The 22,141-nt window shown below is 50.2% G+C and overlaps 1 protein-coding gene across 3 annotated transcripts in view; it reads left to right on the forward strand.

The window, feature by feature from the left end:
* Positions 1-11,865, forward strand: part of RGS9 (regulator of G protein signaling 9) — a 75,423-nt gene extending 63,558 nt beyond the window's left edge. For 2 of the 3 annotated variants that reach the window (XM_074971151.1, XM_074971152.1), the window contains one exon: positions 6,236-6,518. In XM_074971151.1, the coding sequence (XP_074827252.1) occupies positions 6,236-6,387 (152 nt within the window). In that variant the 3' untranslated portion in view covers positions 6,388-6,518. Of the gene's footprint in view, positions 1-6,235; positions 6,739-10,387 lie in introns of those variants that run through there. The other variant, XM_074971150.1, reaches the window with a different exon arrangement.
* The last annotated feature ends 10,276 nt before the right edge of the window (positions 11,866-22,141 follow it).

A 22,141-nucleotide genomic window follows, 5' to 3' on the forward strand; every position in this document is an offset into this window, starting at 1 on the left:
CCGGTGCTGAGATTCCTGCCCCCCACCTGCAGGTGTCAGTGCTGCTTTACCTTTCCAGACCCTGTTCTCCCTGCAGCCTGGTTCCTGCAGGTTGCCATGGCATCTGTAGCAGCAGATGTCACGTCACAGCACGGAAATGCTGCTAGAGTCCGAAAGCCGGCTGTATCCGAATCTCATTGTGGGTCCCATGCAATGGGCTCTTTTTACAAGTCAGGGAAGGGATGTTTTGTAACTGCCCCAAACCCTACCCAGGAGGATCCAAAACTCCATCTGGGTCTCTCTGCCTCTTAAATCCCTGCCCGCGACCCAGAGAACTCGGATAGTGATTCAGTTATGACGCACAAGGCAGCGTAGAACACAGCTCCTTCGCCTGTCCCCGTCCTCTGCATCAGGTGGGACAGAGCCACCCCACCCCAGGGGGAGCACAAGAAGGTCCATCACCTCTTGGCACTCTCAGTCATGTGGTGGGAGCATGCCCACTGCTAGTACCCCAAGCACCGCTCTGGGCAGCTGGCCAGCTCTGCCAGGGCTCCACTTCAGGTGTCTCGCACTCCTGTGGCAATAGGAGGGAGCACATGGAGGCTGCAGTTGTACTCGGCAGCTGTGCAGAAGGATGGGGAGGGGGCGAATTCCTGGTGGGAGCGACAAGGTTAACATTTCCAAAGGCACCTAGGTGGTTTGGATGCCCTAGTCATTTTAAGTAATTGGGCCCCCATATTCCCTAGGCAGCTTTGAAGATCTCAGCCTAGAGGTGATTAGCTGAGACTTCCAGTCAGTGAAAGGGATTTCTCCTTGTCCCTCAGGAACTCACCCATGTAATGAGTTATGCACGGGCCTGGAGGGAAGAGCAGCCTCCTGCTAGTACAGATGGGTAGAAGAGCAGTGCCTCGCTCCAGATGGGTTTCCTTTAGCAAACGCTGTCTCGCTCTTGTCTTGTCTTTGCCCTGCAATGCTCTTTCCCCTTGTTAAAAATGAACAAACCTCGGCTTCCAGTGGTCATCCCGGCTTGTAGCCCAGTATCCCAGAAGCCGCTGTGTTCAGGAGAGGTCAGAAGGGCTGATTCAGCCCCTATTGTAGTAGAATACTCTCTTGTTCCTTTTTGGAGGGGATGGGGAGTGGAAATTACTTCCTGAAACCTAAACCCTCCAGTTAGGTACAAAGCACATTTCAGGGAGATACCAAACCTGCCTGGGAAGCCCCTGGGACTGGACCAGCCAAGGTCACCAGGACACGATGGGATTTGTGAAAAACCCAGAGGTGGAAGGTAAAGAAGCTTCCTCCTCCTTCAGAATTTAGGGGATGCTGGGGGATGGGCAAACGTTGAGGCTCAGAAAATGTTTTAATCCTTTCGGTCTTGCTCATCCACTGCTCTCGCTGGGATGATTTTACTGGAGGCAGCGAGAGCAGGATGTGGCTGTCAACAGGGCTGAGGTGCTGTGGAGGTGTCGAATCTCAGAAGTAGTTTCTCCTCTTTATCTGGACATGAGTTTCAGCCCGAGGGCCTTTCTGCTCTGGGGGCAGAGCCATGCCAGCTACAGCCAGTGCCTTGCAGCTGCACAGTTGTTCAGTAGTCAGTGCAGTTCAGCTCCCACAGCATTTGTCAAGGTCACAGGCTCAGCAGCCGATGCTCAGGAGCTCCACGCTGCATCCACATCAGGCTCTCGCCATGCAGTGTGGTGGTGCTTTTCAGAGAGACACCATCCGTACCATGTCAGGGTTTGGAGCTGGGGAGCCTCCGACATTCCCTGCTATCACCTTGGGCCACTTCATGCGGTCCCTTCTCAGGCCAAACTCTTGCAAGTTGATGGGAGCGGGTGCACCTTTGTTCCACCCAGGGCTTTATGTCTCCGAGACAGCAGCCAGTCCTAATGTCCTGGGCAGTGTGGGGAGGCAGGAGGTGAAGGGAAGTCCTTCCATCTCTCGCACACATTGCTTCTATTCCGGGGTGCTTCTTTCTTTTACTATTACCCTCCCGCCCACAGAGATGCCCTCACCAGTGAGTTAGAAAAACGAAGGCCTCCAATGAGGCTGGAGTCCCATCGGCAGTCAGGGGCTGACAGTTGTCTGAGCGGGCATAGAGAACCCTGTCCTTGGAGGCACCTCATTGACCTTCCCAGGAAAAGCCAGGCTGCAATTCTAGGCTGGGATTTTCCAATCAGCCTAGGGGAGTTAGGCACACAAATCCCATTATTAATGACACGACTCCATTAGGCTCCTTTAAAAATCCTAGCTCGAGAGTCCCACTTGTGCCAGATTGGGGCTCGTAGATGCTGTCGTAACACAAGTAATAAAATAGGTTCCAGTCAGGCTTAATGATGCGATTTTAGGCCTCAACTCCATTGATAGGTTTCCCCACATTTTATCTCAGTCCCAACGCTGCCCAGCCATCAGTTCGGTACTGCAGTCAGAGGCGTGACTGCAGCCCGGATAGCTCTGACAGCAGCAGCAGGGAAGCCGCAGGAGCACGGGCTAGCAGCTTGCATATGTACCCAGGGTCCTGGGTGGGCCTGACCGGCCCATGCTGCTGCAGCTTTACTGCGTCTATATGTGGTGCAGCCACACCTCAGATGCAGTGTTGGCAGACCCTATGAGTGTTAAACATCTACCCAGGACTGGCAAGATCATGACCAAATACCAGCGCTCTTAGAAGGAAGCTCATTTTGGTGCCCTATCTCACAGTGTATTCCATTTGTAGCTGGCTGCGTTCACCCCTTGCTCTTCATCTTCTCTGAGTAGGACTGATTATTGGCCATCCCCCTCAGCATGCTATGAATTGAACTTCACTCCGTATCTGCCAAGAAATAGTTTGTGTCCACTGGATTTCGTGTCCATTGGATTTCATTGTATTCCAATGGATCTCCATTGATTTTTATCCATCATATCCATGCTTTATTTGCGTTAGCTCACCTGTCTAATAAAAGTGTATGTAGAAAATGGAAAAGACCATTGTGTTGGTCCTTCATTGTGTTGTCTCTTTGCATGTGTGTATTTATTTTTTGTGCTGCTGCTTTTAACATTTTTGTTTAAAAAGTTGAGCATATTTTTATTTCGGTTGGTAGAGACTTATTTAGAACCTTATGGAAAAGTCATGCCTTGGAGAAGCCTGAAATGCGTAATCGAAGATTAAATCATTGGCAAATTATCCTTCTGAGCTTGTGTAACCCACGGATGAGGGTGTGCACTAGGTCTCCCACGGAGGTCACGAGACTGTTACAGCCACAGCTAGACAGCCTTGAGGCTTGTGCTTGTTAGTTCCGGAGGTCCCTGGGTCAGTCCTTGAGGAGTCAGCCAAGATGGCGTCCATCACATACACACCTTCAAGTCAGATCTTAGCCTGGTTATGCCATCCATAACCAAAGTCCCGCCCTCACTACATGCTTTAACCATGTTGTAACAGATTCGGGGGCTAACTGGGTTGTCACTAGATACGCTCCCCAGTTGTAACTAGCAGTAGCAGAGCCTTATAGTCTCCCTGAACTCCCTGCTTACAACTAATCTCTCTTTAATGAATTAGGTAAGATGAGCACCCTTATAACAATCCGCCTGGTAACCATGGCCCAATCCAGCGGTTGCTGAAGCCAGTAGGAATCTTTCCAGTGACTTCAGTGGATGTTCGATCAGGCCTCAGGTGCCCTTTATCTCCCCCTTTTGGTACATCACTGTACATGCTTCAGAGTAACTCTGTCCACGTCACAGAAATGCTGAGATATTCCGACTCTGGAAAGCGATGATTTCCCAAAGGCAGATTGGGATCTGGAGCCCCAGCATCTGGCCCATCCATTCTTCCTGCTAGCTCATGGAGACAGACCTTTACACCCTTACTGAACTCCCTATTGCTGCTCTGATTCTGTGAGCACCTCCACTCCTCACCGTCCCTAAGGCCCGTCCTGTGGCATGAAATGAATCCAACATTCATTCTTGTTCCGGCCTAAGCATTGTCCTTATAAGTGCAGCCACAGGCCGTTCTGTGCAATCCCAGCTATGCTTACAGATGGCCACATCAGCATGTAAGGGAAAGAAAGAAGAGATGAATTCTTCAATGCCTCATTCCCCAGGAGATCTGCCATCTTCAAGGCCAATGGGAGGGAGTTTGGTGGATGGAAGCATCTGCATAGCTAGGATAGTGCTAGCTCTTCTCAGCGCAGCTCAAAGCAACAAGTTTAGAGTTCCCCAAAGTCTGGCTGAGCCAGAAGGAGAGAGGTCATGGAGGGGACAGCTCCTGCTTGTCAGAAAGCCCTCAAAGCATTCCACCGACCTCAGCCACAAATGCAGGAGGAGAATCCCTCACATCTCCGGGTCTCATGTGTCAGGTTTCCCCATGACAATCAGGTTTGAAAAGTGCTGCGTTCGGTGGCAGGGCAGCAGTCAGGGAATTGTATCTTTTCTTTTGAGCGCCTCTGTCCTTTGTTCTTCAAGGAGGTTCAATCCCTATTCTCTCTCGCCAGCTCTTTCTTATATTACAAACCTAAAAAAACTCTAATAAAAAGAGTTGATCTGATTGTGTGGAAGCCCACCACAGGCAACAAGCCAGAACAAAACTCTGCATCTGGCTTCCCTCTGGTTCTTTGATGCAGGGGCAGACAGGCGGGGATTGTCCTATCCCCAGTGCACAGTGCTTTGCGGGAGGATGCTCTGAAGATAACACCAAATTGTATCCTTTGGAGAGGGCAGTCAGAGTTTGTAGTGAAGAAAAGCTGGCAGCTCTCCTGTGCAGCTAAGATTTGGCTGAGCTGACAGGACAAGCAAAGGCAACTTGTATCAACAATACTGCAACGATCTAGGGGTCATGGTCCAGGGGTAGGACAGGTGACTAGGAATCAGGAGATGTAGGTTCTGATCCTGGGCAAGTCACATCTCTATGACTCATTTTACCCAGTTCTATAAAGGGGATAATGATACCCACCTACCTTCATGAAGCCCTTTGTGATCTTGGGGTGAAAAGTGATAGATCAGAGCTGAGTTAGCTGCCCAAAAGGCCGTGAGAGATGGGTCTCAAGGCAAATCTCCCAGCTCAACACTGGAGTGTTTAGACCCACATGTGGATACGTTTCTTGCTGTCTGGGCCCATCTTGTTAGAGGTGAGCTCAAGCTCCAAAGTCTGGGTCTGGATTCCTCCTACCCTCCCCCAAGTTCGGTGTGTTCTTGGTGGGATTTTGGCTCAGACCATTATTAATGGCCTGTGAAATGCAGGCTCTGATCCAGGTCCAAATTCCTCCAGGGTGCATTGGGGTTGCAATGAGCTTGGGCCATTCCTGTGGAAGCAGTTTCCAGCGTTGGTTTGGTGGAGCTACCATGATGGTTTGACCCAGCTGCCACCATCTCTCGTTTGTTCTGCCCCTCTCCCTTCCCTTCTTTTCTCCTGGGTAATTTCCCCTCCTTTTAATTTTCTGTCCAGTCTCTCTCTTTTGTTCCCTGTATTTTTCCTTTCCTTTGCTCTGCCCTCTAGCTGCTCCCTTTCTCAGTTCCCTCACGGCCCCAGGGCTCCATGCTGCTCAGCTAGGGATGCCCCTTGGTGGCTGTAGGAGCAGACAGCAGCTTGAACGAGCAGACAGGACTCTCTTTTCTTTGAGGGGACACATCTGGGGTCAGGTAGCACTTCTCTTCACCCATGGCCTAGTCAGAGGCCCTCCATGTTGGGAAATTCTAGCCTAAGTTTTCATCAGCCTCACCTACAGTATGGGCCACAAGCTGTCAACCTGATTCACCATCTGAGTGTTTGCTCTCTGGAGTGTTGTTATTAATAATCCTCAGCGTTTCTATGGCACGGTAGATGTGCCAGGGGTAATTCCGTGCCAGACAGATAAAGAGGTTCCTTTTGTTATGGATCTGACAACCACCATTACTATGTATATCCTGCAGGGGTGCCAGGTCCTGGAGATCCAAGAACACAAGCCTCTATCATTTGAGCTAAGAGAGAGCTCTTCCAGCAGCTAGCAGTAGTAGGTCCCTTAGCCTACCTCAGGGCCAGTCACTAGAGGGCACCATCACACAGTCTCCAATATACACAGTCTACCTACCTACCTATCGAGGTATTTACCTGCCCTACATTGCTGTAATCTATGAACTCCAGTAAACTATATATCCCCCAAAGTGGTCATAATCTTTCACTTGCCTTCTCCGAGGGCATTATTTCCAGTTGGTAGCTAGAGGAAGGGTTTCGGGGCTTGGTGTTGTGTATCCTGTGACTAGCAGGCAGCTTTTCCTTCTCTAAAATGTCTCCTTTTCTTCTCTGCAGTTGTGTCAGTTCACTGCTCCAGTCCCTCACCTGGCTGTGTACACTGGTACCTCTGTTCCTTCATCTCCATCAACTCCGCACCCCTCCTGCCACATCCCAAACAACCTGCCTTCCCAATCCCCTGGACTCATCACTCTGCCAAACAGCACTGACTGCCCCTCACCCATTAGCATAGCCCTAGACAGCACCCCCTGCTTTGAGAGCAAGTGGGAAGGCAATGGGTCCAACTCTAACCACTTTCCTTCTATCACTGAGAGCACTGAGATCTCCATGGACTCTGAATCGGGCACTTGCAACAGTCAGGTGCCGGGGAACATGGAAGCCAAGGTGCCGCCCAAATCCCGGACGACCTTGTCCTTCAGCAGGTTCTTGAAACGGGGATGTTTAAACTCACCGATGTTTGCCACTCTCTCGCCAAAGTGCCCGGCTATCACCCATGGAAAGGTCCAGCCACTGGATGACCTGGAACAACAACTGCAGCAGAAGTCCAAAAAAATGACCAAGTAAGTACACCTGTCTGTGGTGTGTGAAGGAACTCAGCTCTGAGTGATTACAGGCGGCCAGCTTGAGTGAGAGGGACTCCCAGGCAGTGGTGTCTCTACGTCACTAGCCATGGTCTCTCCGCCTAATTATATATTGCACTCTGGCAGCATGAAGGGGCCTCCCATGGGGAAGACACAGCCCCCTGAGAACACTGGGTGGGCCAGGTGCAGAGAGGGACACGGACAGAGCTCACAGTGCTACGGCTCTGCTCTCAGAGAACTGCGAGAAGTAGGGTATAAGCACAGCTCTGAGATGGCTCTAACTTACACTAGGGGCATTGAAAAGGTTCAGAATATGGGGCATGCAAAGGTGGCTTACCACCCCACCCACCTCTTCCGTCACCGCCCTCAGCGCAGGGGCAGAGTCACTGAGACGGGTGCTCTCCGTCTCTCACCGACAAGTGGAAGAGCCCTGAGAAGTCAGAGGGTCTTGCCAAGATGCCTACAACTTCTGAAAAGCTCTTCAACTTTTCAGAATTTTCAAATAACGAGACAGGGGAAGGGAAAGAGGGAAATACCCAGCAGGCAAAGGCTCCCTTCCACAACACCACCAGCCTTTGGGGCAGGCTCTCAGCGATGACGATCGCCAGAGGCTGCAGCTGCTGAGCCGCGGGTGGCAGACCCCCAAGCTCGGCGGTGGGAGGAAGGGCAGAGATCTCTCCCAGTGTCTCCCAAGCCCCCAGCTCTTGCTTAGCATCTATAGCCAGGCCTGGCCTGCTGTGCCCAAATCAGTTTCATACCTGCTCCCAGCCAGCTAGTGCCTCTACCTTTCCACCAGTCCATTGTGTGCATGAAACCATTCATCTCCTCTGCTCTTGGGGCCAGCAGGAAGCTTGCGGATGGGGTGGGCATGGGGATGACCACCGCCACCCCCCAACCCTGTAGAGACAAGCTAGGAACCAGCCAGTAAGCCAGAGGAACAAAACACACATTAGTTAACAGAGCAGCCCCAGTTTCCCTTTCAGCCCAGGGATGGGGAGGCTGCAGGACAGCATTTCTGCCACCGCCCGCTGGTGTGGGAGGCTACAGATGAGCCTCACCTGCAGGCCCTGCTGCCTTCCCCTGGAGCTGTCTGGATTCAGAGCTAGCCCTGCAGGGAAGCAGCCCCACAGTAAGCCAGTGCCCGGGGCCTCTAGCTCCACAAGGGAGGGGGCTAACTCGGCAGTGTCGCTCACTTTCACTGCCCTGTGCCCTCCTGTCCCGCATTACGTGGGCTGCGGTGCCCACTGACTATGAATCCCCATGTCAGCCTGCTGCTTGCAATGCTCCTGGGGTGCCCTGTTGACAGGGCTGCACAGAGGGGTTTTTTTGTGTGGGGGGGGGCTGGGACCAAATCTGAAATGGAGACCACCCTCTTCGAAAAGAATTACCACTGAGGGGAGGCCTGGGGGAGTGGGGGTATTGGAGAGTAAGTCTATGTCTGTAGCGGTGCTTTGGCTCCTTTCCTGTGGGGCTGGGCTCATCTCCTGCCCTGAGACCTGGCTTGCAGAGCCACGATTCAGGTTTGGGCCGACTGCCCTCTGTCGTGACAGAGGTCCTTCTGGGGCAAATGTTAGTGAGGGGGCGCTGTGACCCCGCCTGGCAGGTCGCAAGCCCACTTGGTTTGGGGCCCTGTCAAAAGGTTCCTTTTGTCCCCTGGCGGCCCTGCCCGTGGATTCAGCAGGGAGTACGTGGGAGTTCGGTTTGGCAGGATTTGTGTCCACCATGCTCCGTGGGAACGAGCTGCCTGGGTTATTGTGATCCTGAGGCTCCCTGCACCCCAGTGCCTGAGCATGCATGACATACCCTACCGCTACCTCAGTGTCCTCATCTTTCCTCCTCCACACCTCCCTCGGACACAGCTGTATCTGAGGAGCTTCCAACCCTCTGCTCGGCCCAGGCATGCACAAGAGATGGGGAGTTTGGCTCAGGCTCAGTGGTTAGGGCTTTAGCCTAGGATTTAGGAGACCTGGCTTCAATTCCCTGCTCCGCTACAGACTCCCTGTATGACCGTGGGCAAGTCACTTAGCATCTGTCCCCATCTGTAAAACCAGGATAATATTGCCTCCTTTCCTGTTGTGAGGATAAATCCTGTTTCCCCATGGCCCAAATGGGTAGCCCATTGGGCTGTTTCTATTAGGAGAAGAAATTGATTATGAGTCAGGTATTTGGTGCAATCCTGTTTATTTACACAGCCCTGTTTCCCTGGACACAGTAGAAACAAACAGCAGCGGGCAGTTTCCTGGCTCACAGTTTCCAAGCTCTGTCTCTGGTCCCTCTCAGGGCTGCATTCATGACTGCTTCTCGCACTGTCTCCTGGCTTTCGGGTTCCTGTCACCCACACACAGCTGCCAACCACTAATAGCTCCAGCCCCCGTGTTTGCAGTCTGTCTCCAGGGAAACACCTCAGCCCCCATGGTTTAGCCTTGCCATGCTTGTACATGCCTTGTGCGGTGGCTTCTACTGTGTCAGCTATCATTAAACAAAGGACACTTAATTTCACCTTCATTAATCAGGGACTTGGGTGCTTAGACTTCACCCAGATGTGTGACTGGTGGCAGCTATTAGCATCTTCCAACAGAGCAAAACATTAAAGAGTGTGAGGTGCACGGATACAAGTAAGATAGACGGATAGAGCCGCAGGGACTGATGCTGAGGGCGGGAGGCTGCTGACAGACACACACTGAGCCTCCTCGGAGTCTGTATCCTTCCCGGTCATCTTATCTCATGCAGATCTCTCTGAGTTAATGTGTTTTCCTGCAAGAAGAACTGGGACTCAGGCCCCCACAGGGATTTTTTTTACAGTCTAATTGAAAACCACAGCTCAGGAGAGCTTGTTTGGTTTTGTGCTGCCTGTCTCCAGTCACAGTCGATCTTCAAATGCTGCCTGTCTTTCCTGGTGTGAGCACTGTGTTCCTGCGCTGAATGGCCACCTTGACAACAGGCAGAGAGGGTGGCAGCATTGCTGGAAAGATCCAGCACTGGTTGTTGCCCTCAAAACACATTGTGGGTAATGTCAGAGAAGTCTAGCAAGCAGGCCTCCCAAATCCGGCTTCTCAGACTCCGCTGAATTTCCAAATGCACGCCTATGGCTTTGGTTCCAACCCCAGAAGGGGTCTTTCCCCAGGTCTGGTTCAGATGTGGCCCACGGAGGTGGAAGCACAGACAACAAGATGGGGGGAACCTCGTGAGGTGACCTCAAGAGTCCCACCATTTGGGGTTAAAATAGTACAACACCAGCTGATGACCCAAGAGGTGTTGGCCTGGAGATTCCATCACCCTCCCGCCTTAGCCCTGGTTCCTCCACCAGCCTAAAATTAATCCAGATGGGAAACCCTCCCCTCTGCCCCCACTTTTGGGTCCATCTCTGCTCCTGACCAGGTAACTGAGCCTAAAATGCAAAAACAGACCCACAAATTCAAGACCTCTTAATTCACTTGGCTGTGGAACTGTGGCACTCAGCACTTTTGCTTCAGTGGGGTTGGTATGCATATTCTCCCCTCTTCAAGTCACGTGGGCTTGAGTCCATAAAGTATGCTCTGAGAAATAGAAAAACTCAAAGCCGAACTCTGTGCTGCGCGTTGTGTCAGAAAGTGCCTTGTGTGTGACACGTTTTCATTTTGCAACACAGCTTCTTCCAGATAAAAGTGGATATTCCTCTGGAGAGCAGAATCTACCCAATAGACTCTGAGGAGGAAGAGGAGGACTGCCCCCGGGCCTGTAAGGACTCTGTGAAGGAAGTTATCTGCCCTTGGGAGAACTTTACAGAACAAGGAAAAGCTGGATAACAAGCAGCTTTTAAGGCAGACAGGATGTGACCTACTTATAAATGGATGTTTTCTTTCCAGGCCCTGACTCTGCAAGGTTCACCAAGTACAGATCAATATATGAACCATGCTGCTAAAGAAGTGCATTAGAGTCATGCTTCAGTGTCAAGGAGGCGCAAACCACCCTGGTTATGAGTAATAGACCCAGACGTGCACATCTGTGTGTAATTCGGGAACTCTAAGTGTCTCCTGACCTATTTTCCTTCGTATCTTTAGAAAGTCAGACTCATCTGTTACTGACTTCTTGATAAATGAACCTTATTTGCTGCCTTATCGCTGATAGAAATATGTCCTAGGAGATACTCTCTCACATGTAAGTAGTTTCTTGAGCCTGAGGTGTTGGTGCCCTGCACGCGAAGTGCTGTGCTGGTGAAACATAGCTGTCTTGAAGGCCTCTCTAAGACTGGAATTCAGACTTCAAGCATCTCCAAAGTTTGGGAGTCTTTGGAATCTGGGTTTGAGTTCAGGCCCATCTCTAATTATTAGCAGCTTTGAATTTTAAAGCAATGTAACTTGGAAGCGTCTGATGGCTGGGGGTGCGATCAGACATCTAAGATCAATCTAAGATCAATCTAAGACAATCTAAGATCAGACATCCTCATGGGGCAATAGTAAGGTAGATGGATTGGCATAACCCACTACATGACAACAAAAGTGAACCCCACAGAAAACAAAGAACAAAGGACTTCTTATCTCCCACTTACCTCCAAGACAGGCCTTGACACCCTGGATCCAACCACCCTTCTGAACGTTTGGGAAGATCGGGATTGGCTCTGGATCCAAACTCAATAGATGGGGCCCATCTGAATATTAAATTGATATGTGGTCCCACGCCTTAACTGCATCTCTGCCAAGACTGTTAGAACATCACCTTCCTTCTATGGTGTCAGTACATCAAGAGAGTCCTCTTCTTTTCAGTTTCTACCAATGAGTCCATGTACAGTGGCAGTCCCTCAACATGACTAACCTTGGGTGTTGTTTGGTAAATAGGCCACGTGGCCCGCGACTGTAGGTGTTGGCGTTATTTTGTATTTTCTAATGGTATGTGGAGACGTGTCCATGTTGATTTGAAATGGTTCAACACGCTGATTCCTACTGCAGCATTTAAAGTCTTAACCTCTCCTGCCTGTGATAACAGGGACCTGATTTCCGTGGCTGGAAGTAAAGCTGCTGTTTAACGCATTGTACTTGTTTGAGCTCAACACAGTTCACTATATTGGCTGTTTCAGCTGAAGATCTGCTTTCGAGTCCTTCTCTTTAGTGGGGGGCCAAGCTTCAACAGGCAAGTGTGGTGTGTGAATTCCTCCCTCCCCATCCCCCAGCACAAAGCTCAGGCTGTTCAGATTCATGGTTCTGGCTCAGGCCCATCTCTACTTGCTTTTGATTAACACAGATATGAAAGCTGGGGTGGGTCAGAGGGACACCAGTAGAATCATTGAATGGAGCCCAGCTTGGCAAGGCTGTAATAGGACAAAAAGAGAAGGAGTACTTGTGGCACCTTAGAGACTAACCAATTTATTTGAGCATAAGCTTTCGTGAGCTACAGCTCACTTCATTGGATGCATACTGTGGAAACTGAAGAAGACATTATATACACAGAGACCATGAAACAATACCTCATCCCACCCCACTCTCCTGCTGGTAATAGCTTATCTAAAGTGATCACTCTCCTTATCACTTTAGATAAGCTATTACCAGCAGGAGAGTGGGGTGGGATGAGGTATTGTTTCATGGTCTCTGTGTATATAATGTCTTCTGCAGTTTCCACAGTATGCATCCGATGAAGTGAGCTGTAGCTCACGAAAGCTTATGCTCAAATAAATTGGTTAGTCTCTAAGGTGCCACAAGTACTCCTTTTCTTTTTGCGAATACAGACTAACACGGCTGTTACTCTGAAACCTGTAATAGGACAACCTCTCTTCTTTAATCTTCTCTTAGGGAGCTTGTTTTTAAGGGTGGTAGGGGAAGACAGAGGGGGGAGTGTCTCTGGAGCTCTCCCAGTGCCCCCCCACCTGGCATGGTCCTGTCATAGCGACCCACACTCTTTGCTAGATGTGGCTCCCCCAGGGCTTTTTCCACCCTGCTCCTGTGTCAGGTAGATGTGAGATACTCCCCTCCCCGTCTTGGGAGTTGCCAGGTTGCCCACAAAAAGAGGCGGATTCTCCTGTCAATAACCTCAGTAAAAACCAGGAGGGACCTTGCTGAAGTTGGCACCATGCAAAACTGGTGTAAGTGGGAGGAGAACTGGGCCCCTCATTTAAATCGTAGTCCCCCAGCACCACCCTCTCACCCTTTCCTGTGCATGGGCTAAACCGTGGCCCATCGGGGCAATCCCGTCAGATTTCGAACATGCCTGGTCTCAAACCACGCACCTGCTGCCCAGCATTATATTCAGGGAGTTTTCTAATGCAGGGGTCCCGGCCTGGGCCTCACTAGGACCCTCCCTGTCTTTACAACTGGATGAGAAGGGCTCCCACAGCTTCTCATGGGGTCACAAGACGTGTTAGGAGCTTCAGAGGGGATACACCTTTGGGTGGGAGGGTGCAGGGGTTATCTCCAGTGTTCTAGTCCAATTCTCCCCATCAGGGCACAGGTACGGCAGTGACACTTTTGTTTCCAGAGTAGCAGCTGTGTTAGTCTGTATCCGCAAAAAGAAAAGGAGGACTTGTGGCACCTTAGAGACTTATAGATTTATTTGAGCATAAGCTTTCGTGAGCTACAGCTCACTTGATGCATCCGATGAAGTGAGCAGTAGCTCACGAAAGCTTATGCTCAAATAAATCTATAAGTCTCTAAGGTGCCACAAGTCCTCCTTTTCTTTTTACTTTTGTTTCCGCTCATCTGAAGTCTGAACAATCTGAGCAAGCGGCACTGTCTGCACAGGGGGTTCACCCGTTTCTTAAGAGAACTCGGGGCGACAAACTGAAACTCGCTCCACGCCAGGCCAAGACTCTCAGGCCAGTCGCTGTCCCGGCCGGTTTTGTTAAAGAGTTGCTGCCCTCTGCTGGGGACTTTGGTTCACCGCATCCAGCTCCTGAGATGATGTGGCCTTACAAGGCTCACTGTTGACTTTAAACTGATATTTGAGGAGGGGAGAGAGAGAGGTAGGGGTGTGTGTGTGTGTGTGTGTGTGTGTGAGTGAGGGAGAGATGGGTGTGTGAGGGAGAGACTGACAGGTGTGTCTGTGTGTGTGTGAGAGAGAGAGATGGGTGTGTGTGGGGGGGTGAGAAAGAGAGAGAGAGAGAGAGATGGGGCACAGCAGAGAGTACCTATGTGATATATTGGCTTCAGCCTTAAAATTTGTCCTCCAGGTCCCAGTCTGTATGGTCCTGTTCAGCTTTTCTATGAGGCAAAGGGCTGTGGAGGCCCCACTTTGCTAGTCAGATGTAGAGGGATATTGAAAGTGCTAATGTCACACGCACCCCCACGCCACCCCCACACACAGCTAATTCTGATCTCTTGATCTGAGTTTACACCCCGTCGATGTGGCCTGTTTGCTTTGCACTTTAATTTTGCACCCCCATGCACCATGCTGCTGTGGCCCTCCTTCCAGCTGGGCTTTGCCACCTGGCCCCTATTTCATTGGGACAGTTCCAATTCCAATGTTTAATTTAGGTATGAAATAGAGCTGGGGGGGGGGAGAGGAGGGGGAAGCTTCCTGTACTGGATATTCATGTCCCTGTATAATTATGGACCCTGACAGACAGCAGCATATGGCAAAGATGGGGGACGCACTTCTGGCCGAGGAGAGAGGTGAGGAGCCCATCAATGCAGCTCCTTCATCAGCCAGGGAAGGCGTGGTAGAACAAGACACCTTCCTCCAACTCCAGGGCTGAGCACACTTGCTGCCAGCCCAGGGAGCAGGAGGAGGGAGTTAGAATGATACCAGGTCTCCTGCCGGGCAGTACAGCCCACAAGGCTACTGGCCTGGCCTGTTTGATACTCACTGAGTCATGTTGTGAATCCTGAGGCCAGCTTCCCCAACCTGTTTTGGGGACGAGGTGACCTAGGCAATTGGTCAGACACAGCTGGAGATGTTTCTGAACTGGCCCTGCCCTGTTAGAGTTGTAGCTGCTTGGCAGAGAAACACCCTTGTCCAGCTCAGGGGTCCCAAAGACCAGAAGGGAATCAGACAGGAGCCCAGAGGTGCAGCATCCCTCCCTACCTGTCCTAGCACTAGCTGCGAAATAGCTTCTTTGAGAAGGAAACCTTCCAAAAAGGAATTGTTACACAGGAGCTGAGCAATAGTCCATCTACTCTGGAATCCTGGTCTTGGGCCCCAGTTAAGCAAAGCACTTAATCATGTGGTCTCAGTAGGATTTAAGCACATGCTTAAAGTTAAGTGCTTTCCTGAACTGGGGCTTGGGAAAGCAGGCAGTGCCCAATGAGTAACACTGTGCCAATTTTCTAGCTGAAACTGATTGTTCATGAGTTTATGCCTTGAAGCGTGATGGCTGATGGTTCCCACACCATTTTATCCTGGCAAGTGTCACTGCAGATGTTCATGTTCATATACCTTTTTAAAGCACTTCCTCAGCTGTTTTCCTCCCCAACATCCTACAGCAGAGAGTTCTGCAGGTTTGTGGTACATTGCATATAAATGTATTCCCTTCTGTCTGCTTTAGATGTGTTGCCTTTTAATCAGCTGTGATCATTTATGGTGACTCCCACTGTGATACTGAATCCTTCTGGCAACTCCCATTCCCACTTCTCCTCTCTTTCACCCCTTTGTGAGGAGGGGAGCTAGACCCCTGCTGGAGTCTGGAACCCTCCAAGATTTTGATCTACTTTAACTGCCTCCTACATTCAAGGCCACTATCCCTGTGACTGAAGAGTACCGGAAAGGGACAGGGCTTTGTTCAGAGCCAATCAGCAACTCCTCATGTGCCCTGCTGGGTAGTGGAAAGCCACAAACACCTACTTGGCTTTTCTAGCTATTCTTAGGTATAGACAGTTTCACCAAGGGAAGAGGGGAATTGTGCAGCGGTGTCTGGTCAGCGGCTGGGCACACGTCTCTGTTCAGAAGCCGCTCTTAGCTGTTTTGTACCACTCTGCCTGCAGTCTGAAACTCAGGTTAGCACAATCATTGTTGCAACGAATAGCCTAAGCCAACAGCAACACAGCTTACACCTGGCGTCTCGCTGACCCTGTGCAAAACTTTCATCATTTACCCTTTAATTACGAGATAAAAAATATTGTGCAAAATTCATCTACAAAGAAGAACTGCAGGTTTATAACACTGAGTTATGTCCTGGTCTGACCCCACCTCTCATTCCCTTCTCCCAGAGGCTGAGCATATTGACAGTCCCTTCTGTTCAAAGTGTCAAGCCACTGGCAATATGATCCAACATTTATTTTATCCTGGAAAAAATATCTTCAGTATAACATAACACAGGCCAGACCTTGCAGTCAACAGTCCCATTGCCTGCCTTGGGAGTTTTGATTTGGATTTGGCCCAGACTGTGAACAGAGAAAATTAGCCCCTCACGCTTAAGCTTTCCCCTTAAACGAAAATATTCCAAGACCACCAGATTTAAAAAGAGAAATGAAAATATGTTCTCTCCCTGATTCACTTCTATTTACTGGAAGGATTCTGCTTCCACTGCTCTTAGTTCCAGACAATGGTCATCTCTGACCTCAGTGTGACAAATGTGCTGTCATTTGCCATCATTAACACTGTGTGTGTCACAAGTTACTCTGCTGTACTTGCTTTGCGCAGTGGTAATCTAGAACCCAATACTTACAATTTTAGGGCAACTTTGTGGTGTAGTGGGTTTGGGGAGTGTCCCTTTAAATAGTTGGGGAACCCTCTAATGCAGCAGTTCTCAACCAGGGGTCCAGGGCCCTTAGGGGGCCTCGAGCAGGTTTCGGGGGGCCTCCAAGCAGGGCCAGCATTAGACTCGCTGGGGCCCAGGGCAGAAAGCCGAAGCCCCGCCGTGTGGGGCTGAAGCCCAGATCCCTGAACCCCTCCACCTGGGGCTGAAGCTGCAGCCTGAACAATGTTGCTTTGTGGCAGCCCCTGTGGCATGGGGACCCAGGCAATTGCCCTGCTTGCTACCCCCTAACCCCGGGCCTGGCTTTTATATGCAGAAAACCAGTTGTTGTGGCACAGGTGGGCCGTGAGGTTTTTATCGCATGTTGGGGGGGCCTCAGAAAGGAAAAGGTTGAGAACCCCCGCTCTAATGGGACACCTTCCTCTTCTATTGCAGAAGGTACCAGAACCTAACAGAGTAGCAGTGTATACATGTAGCTAGGATATGTAGGTTTGTATGTCACCCGTAATCATGGTTATTTAGAAGCCAGCCGTATCCGTGTGGTTTCCTCCTATCCGTAAGGCTGTGCAGAGTGCTTGGACACACCAGCAATGACCTCTGACAGCAACCACCTTTAGTGGGTTTCTCCCCGCACCGTATCTGAACAGGGATTTGATTATGTGTTGAGCTCTGACATTATCCTCTGAGCTTCGTGAGGAGGGCATGCGGCCTGTCCCCAGGAGCTTACCATGTCGCGATCAACTGGTCGGTGCATTGATTCTCCATGGCCATCCCTGACAGCTTGTTCTCTTTTTTTTTTTTTGTATCACCAACAGTGTGCTCATTGCTGTACCGTACACAGTAATCATGGCAATCCCTGCCCCAAAGGGCTTATGGTCAAACAGATCCAGAGAAGACCAGAAATCCCTCATTGCAGCCGTGGGTTCTGCAAACACTGACCCCTTCAGGGTGGAATTGTTTGTATAGCACCTAGCACAGTGGAGTCCTGCTCCATAACCCAGGCTCCTAGGTACTACGGTAATACAAATAACTAATTATTCTTGGGTTCTAACTAGGCTCAGAGGCCTAAGGGGAATAGGGCTTTGCACTGGGATCCCCAGCCTAGATTTTTGCTTTCTGTGAATTTTGATGGACAACATCAGCATCTTATTTCTAGGTATGTTGAACAAAGAATTTTACTTGATTTTTTTCCAAGAGTGTGACAGAGAGTAGACTGATCACTGATCAGCACCGGCTTTCCAATAATGCCAACAGATGTGACCAAAAGCTACGGCCATGTGGTGACTGTTAAGTGACCCATGGACACTCCTTCCAGTCCCTAGTGGATACGCAACAATCTTCCCTGCTATTGGTAATATCAGCGGCAAGGCCCAGGGCTGAATGGGGCTGGAGACGGTACAGTTCTAATGGGGCCTCCAGATTCGGGTCAAGGCAAACTGGAGGCGGCACAGGAGAAGCTTGGCCTCCTGCCCCTGCTGCCCCTGCTGCCCCTGCTTTGTGCACAGAGGGTGAAATTGGCCTCTGTGCCAAGGGCCAGTGCCAGCTCTCTGCACCACTGAATCCCACAAAATGGGGCGTAGGTGGGATTTCAATGGGGACCCAGAGAGGGGTCTTCAGCATCCACAGTCAGTAGTAATAGTGATCAGCTCCAGGATGCAAACACCTTTGAGAGGTCAACCCGGTGGTGGGACTTGTCAGTTATGCCTCTGGAGGCCTCAGATCCCTAGACAGCTCCGAGACGTGCCGGCGTCACTACTCTCGGCTAGCACAATGGCATCCGGCGATGCTCCCTCCCACCCCTGCGTGGGAGGCCTGACGTGCGGGAGACTGGCGTGCTTTTGGCTCTGGTTGTTCAAGTCCCCCTTGCTGTGCGGTGGCCCTTTTAAAGCTGGCTGAAGTCACCTGGAGGAGGAATTAGCTCGCTGCAGCAACGTAGGCATCCGAAGTATTCTGATAACGTGAAGGATGTGTACGGTTAATGACTGGGAAAAGCGATCGCTCCCTGTGGGCAGCGTCTCCGAAAGTTCCCTGCTGCTTGGCTGACAGAAGAAAGAAGAATCCAGCGGCAGCAGAGGAGAACCTTTGCCCTAGTGCGAGTAGGTCTCTGCTGCACCTGCCTCCCCGCTGACGGGGTGGGTGTGCGGGGGGGAGGAAGATATTTTATCCCCAGTTCAGCACAGGCCCATAAAGTGGCCTCAGCCGCTCAGATCCTATTACCGTTCGCCTCAGCCCTGCAAAGCGGACATCTGTGCCTTTCCCACAGGCAGTGTTTACTGCTACTGCGCTGCTTCTGACTTGTAGGCACAGGGAATTTCGGCTCTTGTGCTCCTGGTTCTTGCTGTCGGACATTACATGGCAGGGGTGGTAATGGAAGGACTTACAAGAATTCCTTTGGGGGGTGGCCAGGAGGAGAAAGATACTTGATTCACAATGTGAGTCCCAACCTATCCCCAGCTGACAGACGGGGGCACACACAGAGCAGTGGGGAGGTGGGGGGTCAAGTTCTCGGGTTGGGTTTATTTAGTTCTGGCTAAAATAAAAACGGACCCAAACATGGGCTCAGAGCTGAGACACAACCGGGTTTTCTGGAGTTCACGTGCATGGGCATTATGCTGGAGAAAGGGGCCAGCCTGACACCCCTGGAGGCTGAAATCCATGATTGGCCCAGAAGGTAGAGGCAGCATCAGGGCAAGCTCGCCTCATGCCGCATCAATGTGGCACGACTGGGATACTGGGTGTCTGATGCTGGGCACCTACAACTTTAGACACCTCCGACTGCTGTTTTTACCCCATTCTCTCCAGCTGGGACTGGCAGCCAAAGTGCCCAAATACAGGAAATGAGCCTGTTAGTCAGAAGCCTGGTGCTTGGCATTGCTGAGCGCTCTGCTCTCGAGGCCCACTGACTTTGAAAGGAGCAGAGAGCACTTGGCACCTCAGAAGCAGGAAGTACTAGATATCTCACATGAGATTTCCGGCCCAGTTTTGCCAACCTATTTGGTTTGAGTAGTTCTGGCCAGCGTGCAAGCTCTTCCTATCTGCAAACCACAGTGATGATTGCAGGAAAAGGACCCCTATAGAATAGGATCAGAATAGGAAGAATAGCTGACTCAGAGCATGCTGGCTGCTTGCAGCATCCCATCAGTAACTTTCCTGTCGCTGCTGCCTTTGCAGCTTGGAAGCGGAGAGGTAAACAGAGCCCCCGTACGCAGCTCTCTGGTTAATGATGCTCTTGGAAATCATGCTCTCTGGGTGGAACTCACTTTGGTGTAGACGCATGTGCAGCACTTAAACCCCATTCATGCCCTCAAAATAGGGCATACGTGGGACTTAAGTGGTGGATAGGTCTTGTTTTGGCCCTCTGCACAGGGGTGAATTCCCCCCAGTTAGAATTAGGATCAATACATTGTGAAGATGCCCTGATAGAGGGATAGAGCCTAGATTAGGAGTGTGACTGGGGGGAGAGGGCAGGGAATCCAGTCACTGGTGGAATCTCCTCCTTGCTTCCTGGTGACATGGTTTATGCATTTTGCAAGATGCCTGGCTCAGAAGTAGCTGTGATTGCTAGATGGGATCCTCCTAGTAATACTGGTTCCCAGAGCTGTTCCGTGCCACTCTAAAAAGGGAAAGGGAAGCTCTTGTAACTCGATTTACTTTTTAAAATTCATGTTGCCATAGCAGCTTGGTACAGTGCCTCATGTTCTCATTCTTGCAAAACTTTGATCACCATGAAAACAGAATTATGTTTCTCTCCAGTGTGCTCTGTGTGTGTGTGTGTGTATTAAAGCTCCCAGAGTTCATGCTTTCGCTCTCCACAAAGATCTGTTATCTCCTCCTCAGAAAAAGGTCACAGTCAGAGGGATAGAATTTCAACCCCCCCAAAATGCTGCAGGGTACATTCTGAAGGATCAGGGCCAGCTTCTCAGTTGGTGTAAATCGGTGTAGTTCCATTGATGCCACTGACTTCTGATTTACACCAGCTGAGGATCTGGTTCCAGGTGTTTCCTGACAGGTTGTGGAATGTCACATGACCCCGGATGGGCTCTGTTCCCAGGGGCCAAGGGGTGAGTGGATCGGACTTTTCAGACATAGAAAACCCAAGGGCTTGAGAGGTGAATCTTTTCAAGAGCCCTGTCACAGGAAGGGCTTTGATGGTACAAAGCGGGGAGCCTCCGGGGGGAAACGGGGCATAGAAGGAAAAAGAATCTCAGGAATCCAGGACACGAGCATGTGTGTAATTTCCTTTTTCACATTTTGCATCCACAACACTAGCAGCTGGCTCACTAACTCCCATCCTCCTCTGCAGTCCCCTGCATCTCACAGCTTAAAAGGCTCACTGGACTGGTGTGTATATTTTCCATTTTGGAGTCTCCAACCGCACCCTCCCCTGCACGTATAAGAAACTAAATGGTGCAAAAAATAAATAAATTGAATCATTTGATTACCCATAACAACATCCAGCACCGATACCTGATATTCTTCCAACCCCCCTGTGAGGGGAGAAACTGGTATCACTCCCCTATTTCACAACTGAGAAAACGGAGGCATAAAGAGAGGTGAAGTAACTTTCCCAAGGCCACACAGTGAGACAGTGGCAGAGCTGAGATTGGCAGTCCCTGGCTCCAAGTCCATTGCATAGTTTGCTACCCCACACTGCCTCTTCCAAGTTCAGTTTTGGGGCCAGAATTTATCTGCATTTTCACTTGCTGCACTTTCAAGATTTTCAATTGATAAAACTTCTCTGGATTAGTCTGCAAACCAGGGCAAGCAGAGATACACCCCTCCCCTGTCCCATGCCCCACCCCCATTAAAATAGCATCATTTTTGGAGACCCATCAGAGTGCTAATTCTCTGGAACTGGCCATATTCATTCTTCCCCACTGAAATCAATGTAGTTCCCCCATGCTGCACCAGAAGTAAAAATGGCTATTCATGTCTATTTCTTACTGTGTTCCCATCCTGGATTTGCAGAAGCCTCAGAGGAGTTAGGTGCCAAACTCCTGTTGACTGCCAATGGGTGTTAGGCTCCTAAACTGCTTATGCTCTTTTGAAAATCCCACTAGGTGCCTTTATGCATCTGTAGGAGCCTCAATACCTTTGCAAATCTGGCTCTTAGGAGCCAAGTCTCCTTGAAAGTCAATAGGATTTGACATCTCAGTGACTTTGGAAAATGGGACTTAGGTTCCTAAATCACTTTGGTGTGTTTGGAAAAATTGCCCTTAGTCACTGTATCCCTCAGCATGCAACTGTGTAAAGACCTAATTCAATGCCTACTGAAGCCAGTGGGAGGCTTCCTGTTGTCTGCATCGGGCATTGGCTCAACCCCTAAATGGGGAGAATAATTTGTGTGGTCTAGTGAGGATTCAATTTAAGGGGTTTTCAGATCTTTGGATGAAAGGGGGGTACAGAAATGCAAAGTATTATGAATGCAAGCGAAAGGGAACAGTATCACTCGGCAACATAATTCTGTTCTATTTCCCCAGCTTCTCTAATGCACACAGGCTGTGTCTACTTAGCTTGTGTGACCTGTTATAGGTCCTCTCTATGGCCAGTCCACTGAGCAAATAACTGATTTTTTTATTCATTGGCCAACCCACAAAATCAAAACAATCTTTAGTTTCAGTTTGACCAGAAACAAAAATATGTTGAGTTTTTGGGCAAGCCGGGAAAGTGTGTGTGTGTGTGTGTGTGTGTGTTGGGGGGGAATTATTTCAGTTCAGACAGAACATTTGGTTTGACCCAAAATGTTTAATTTCAGCGTAGATTGTTTAAAATGGTTTTGAAAAA

The sequence above is a fragment of the Natator depressus genome, chromosome 14, assembly GCF_965152275.1.
Source record: "Natator depressus isolate rNatDep1 chromosome 14, rNatDep2.hap1, whole genome shotgun sequence".
Lineage (NCBI taxonomy): Eukaryota > Metazoa > Chordata > Testudines > Cheloniidae > Natator > Natator depressus.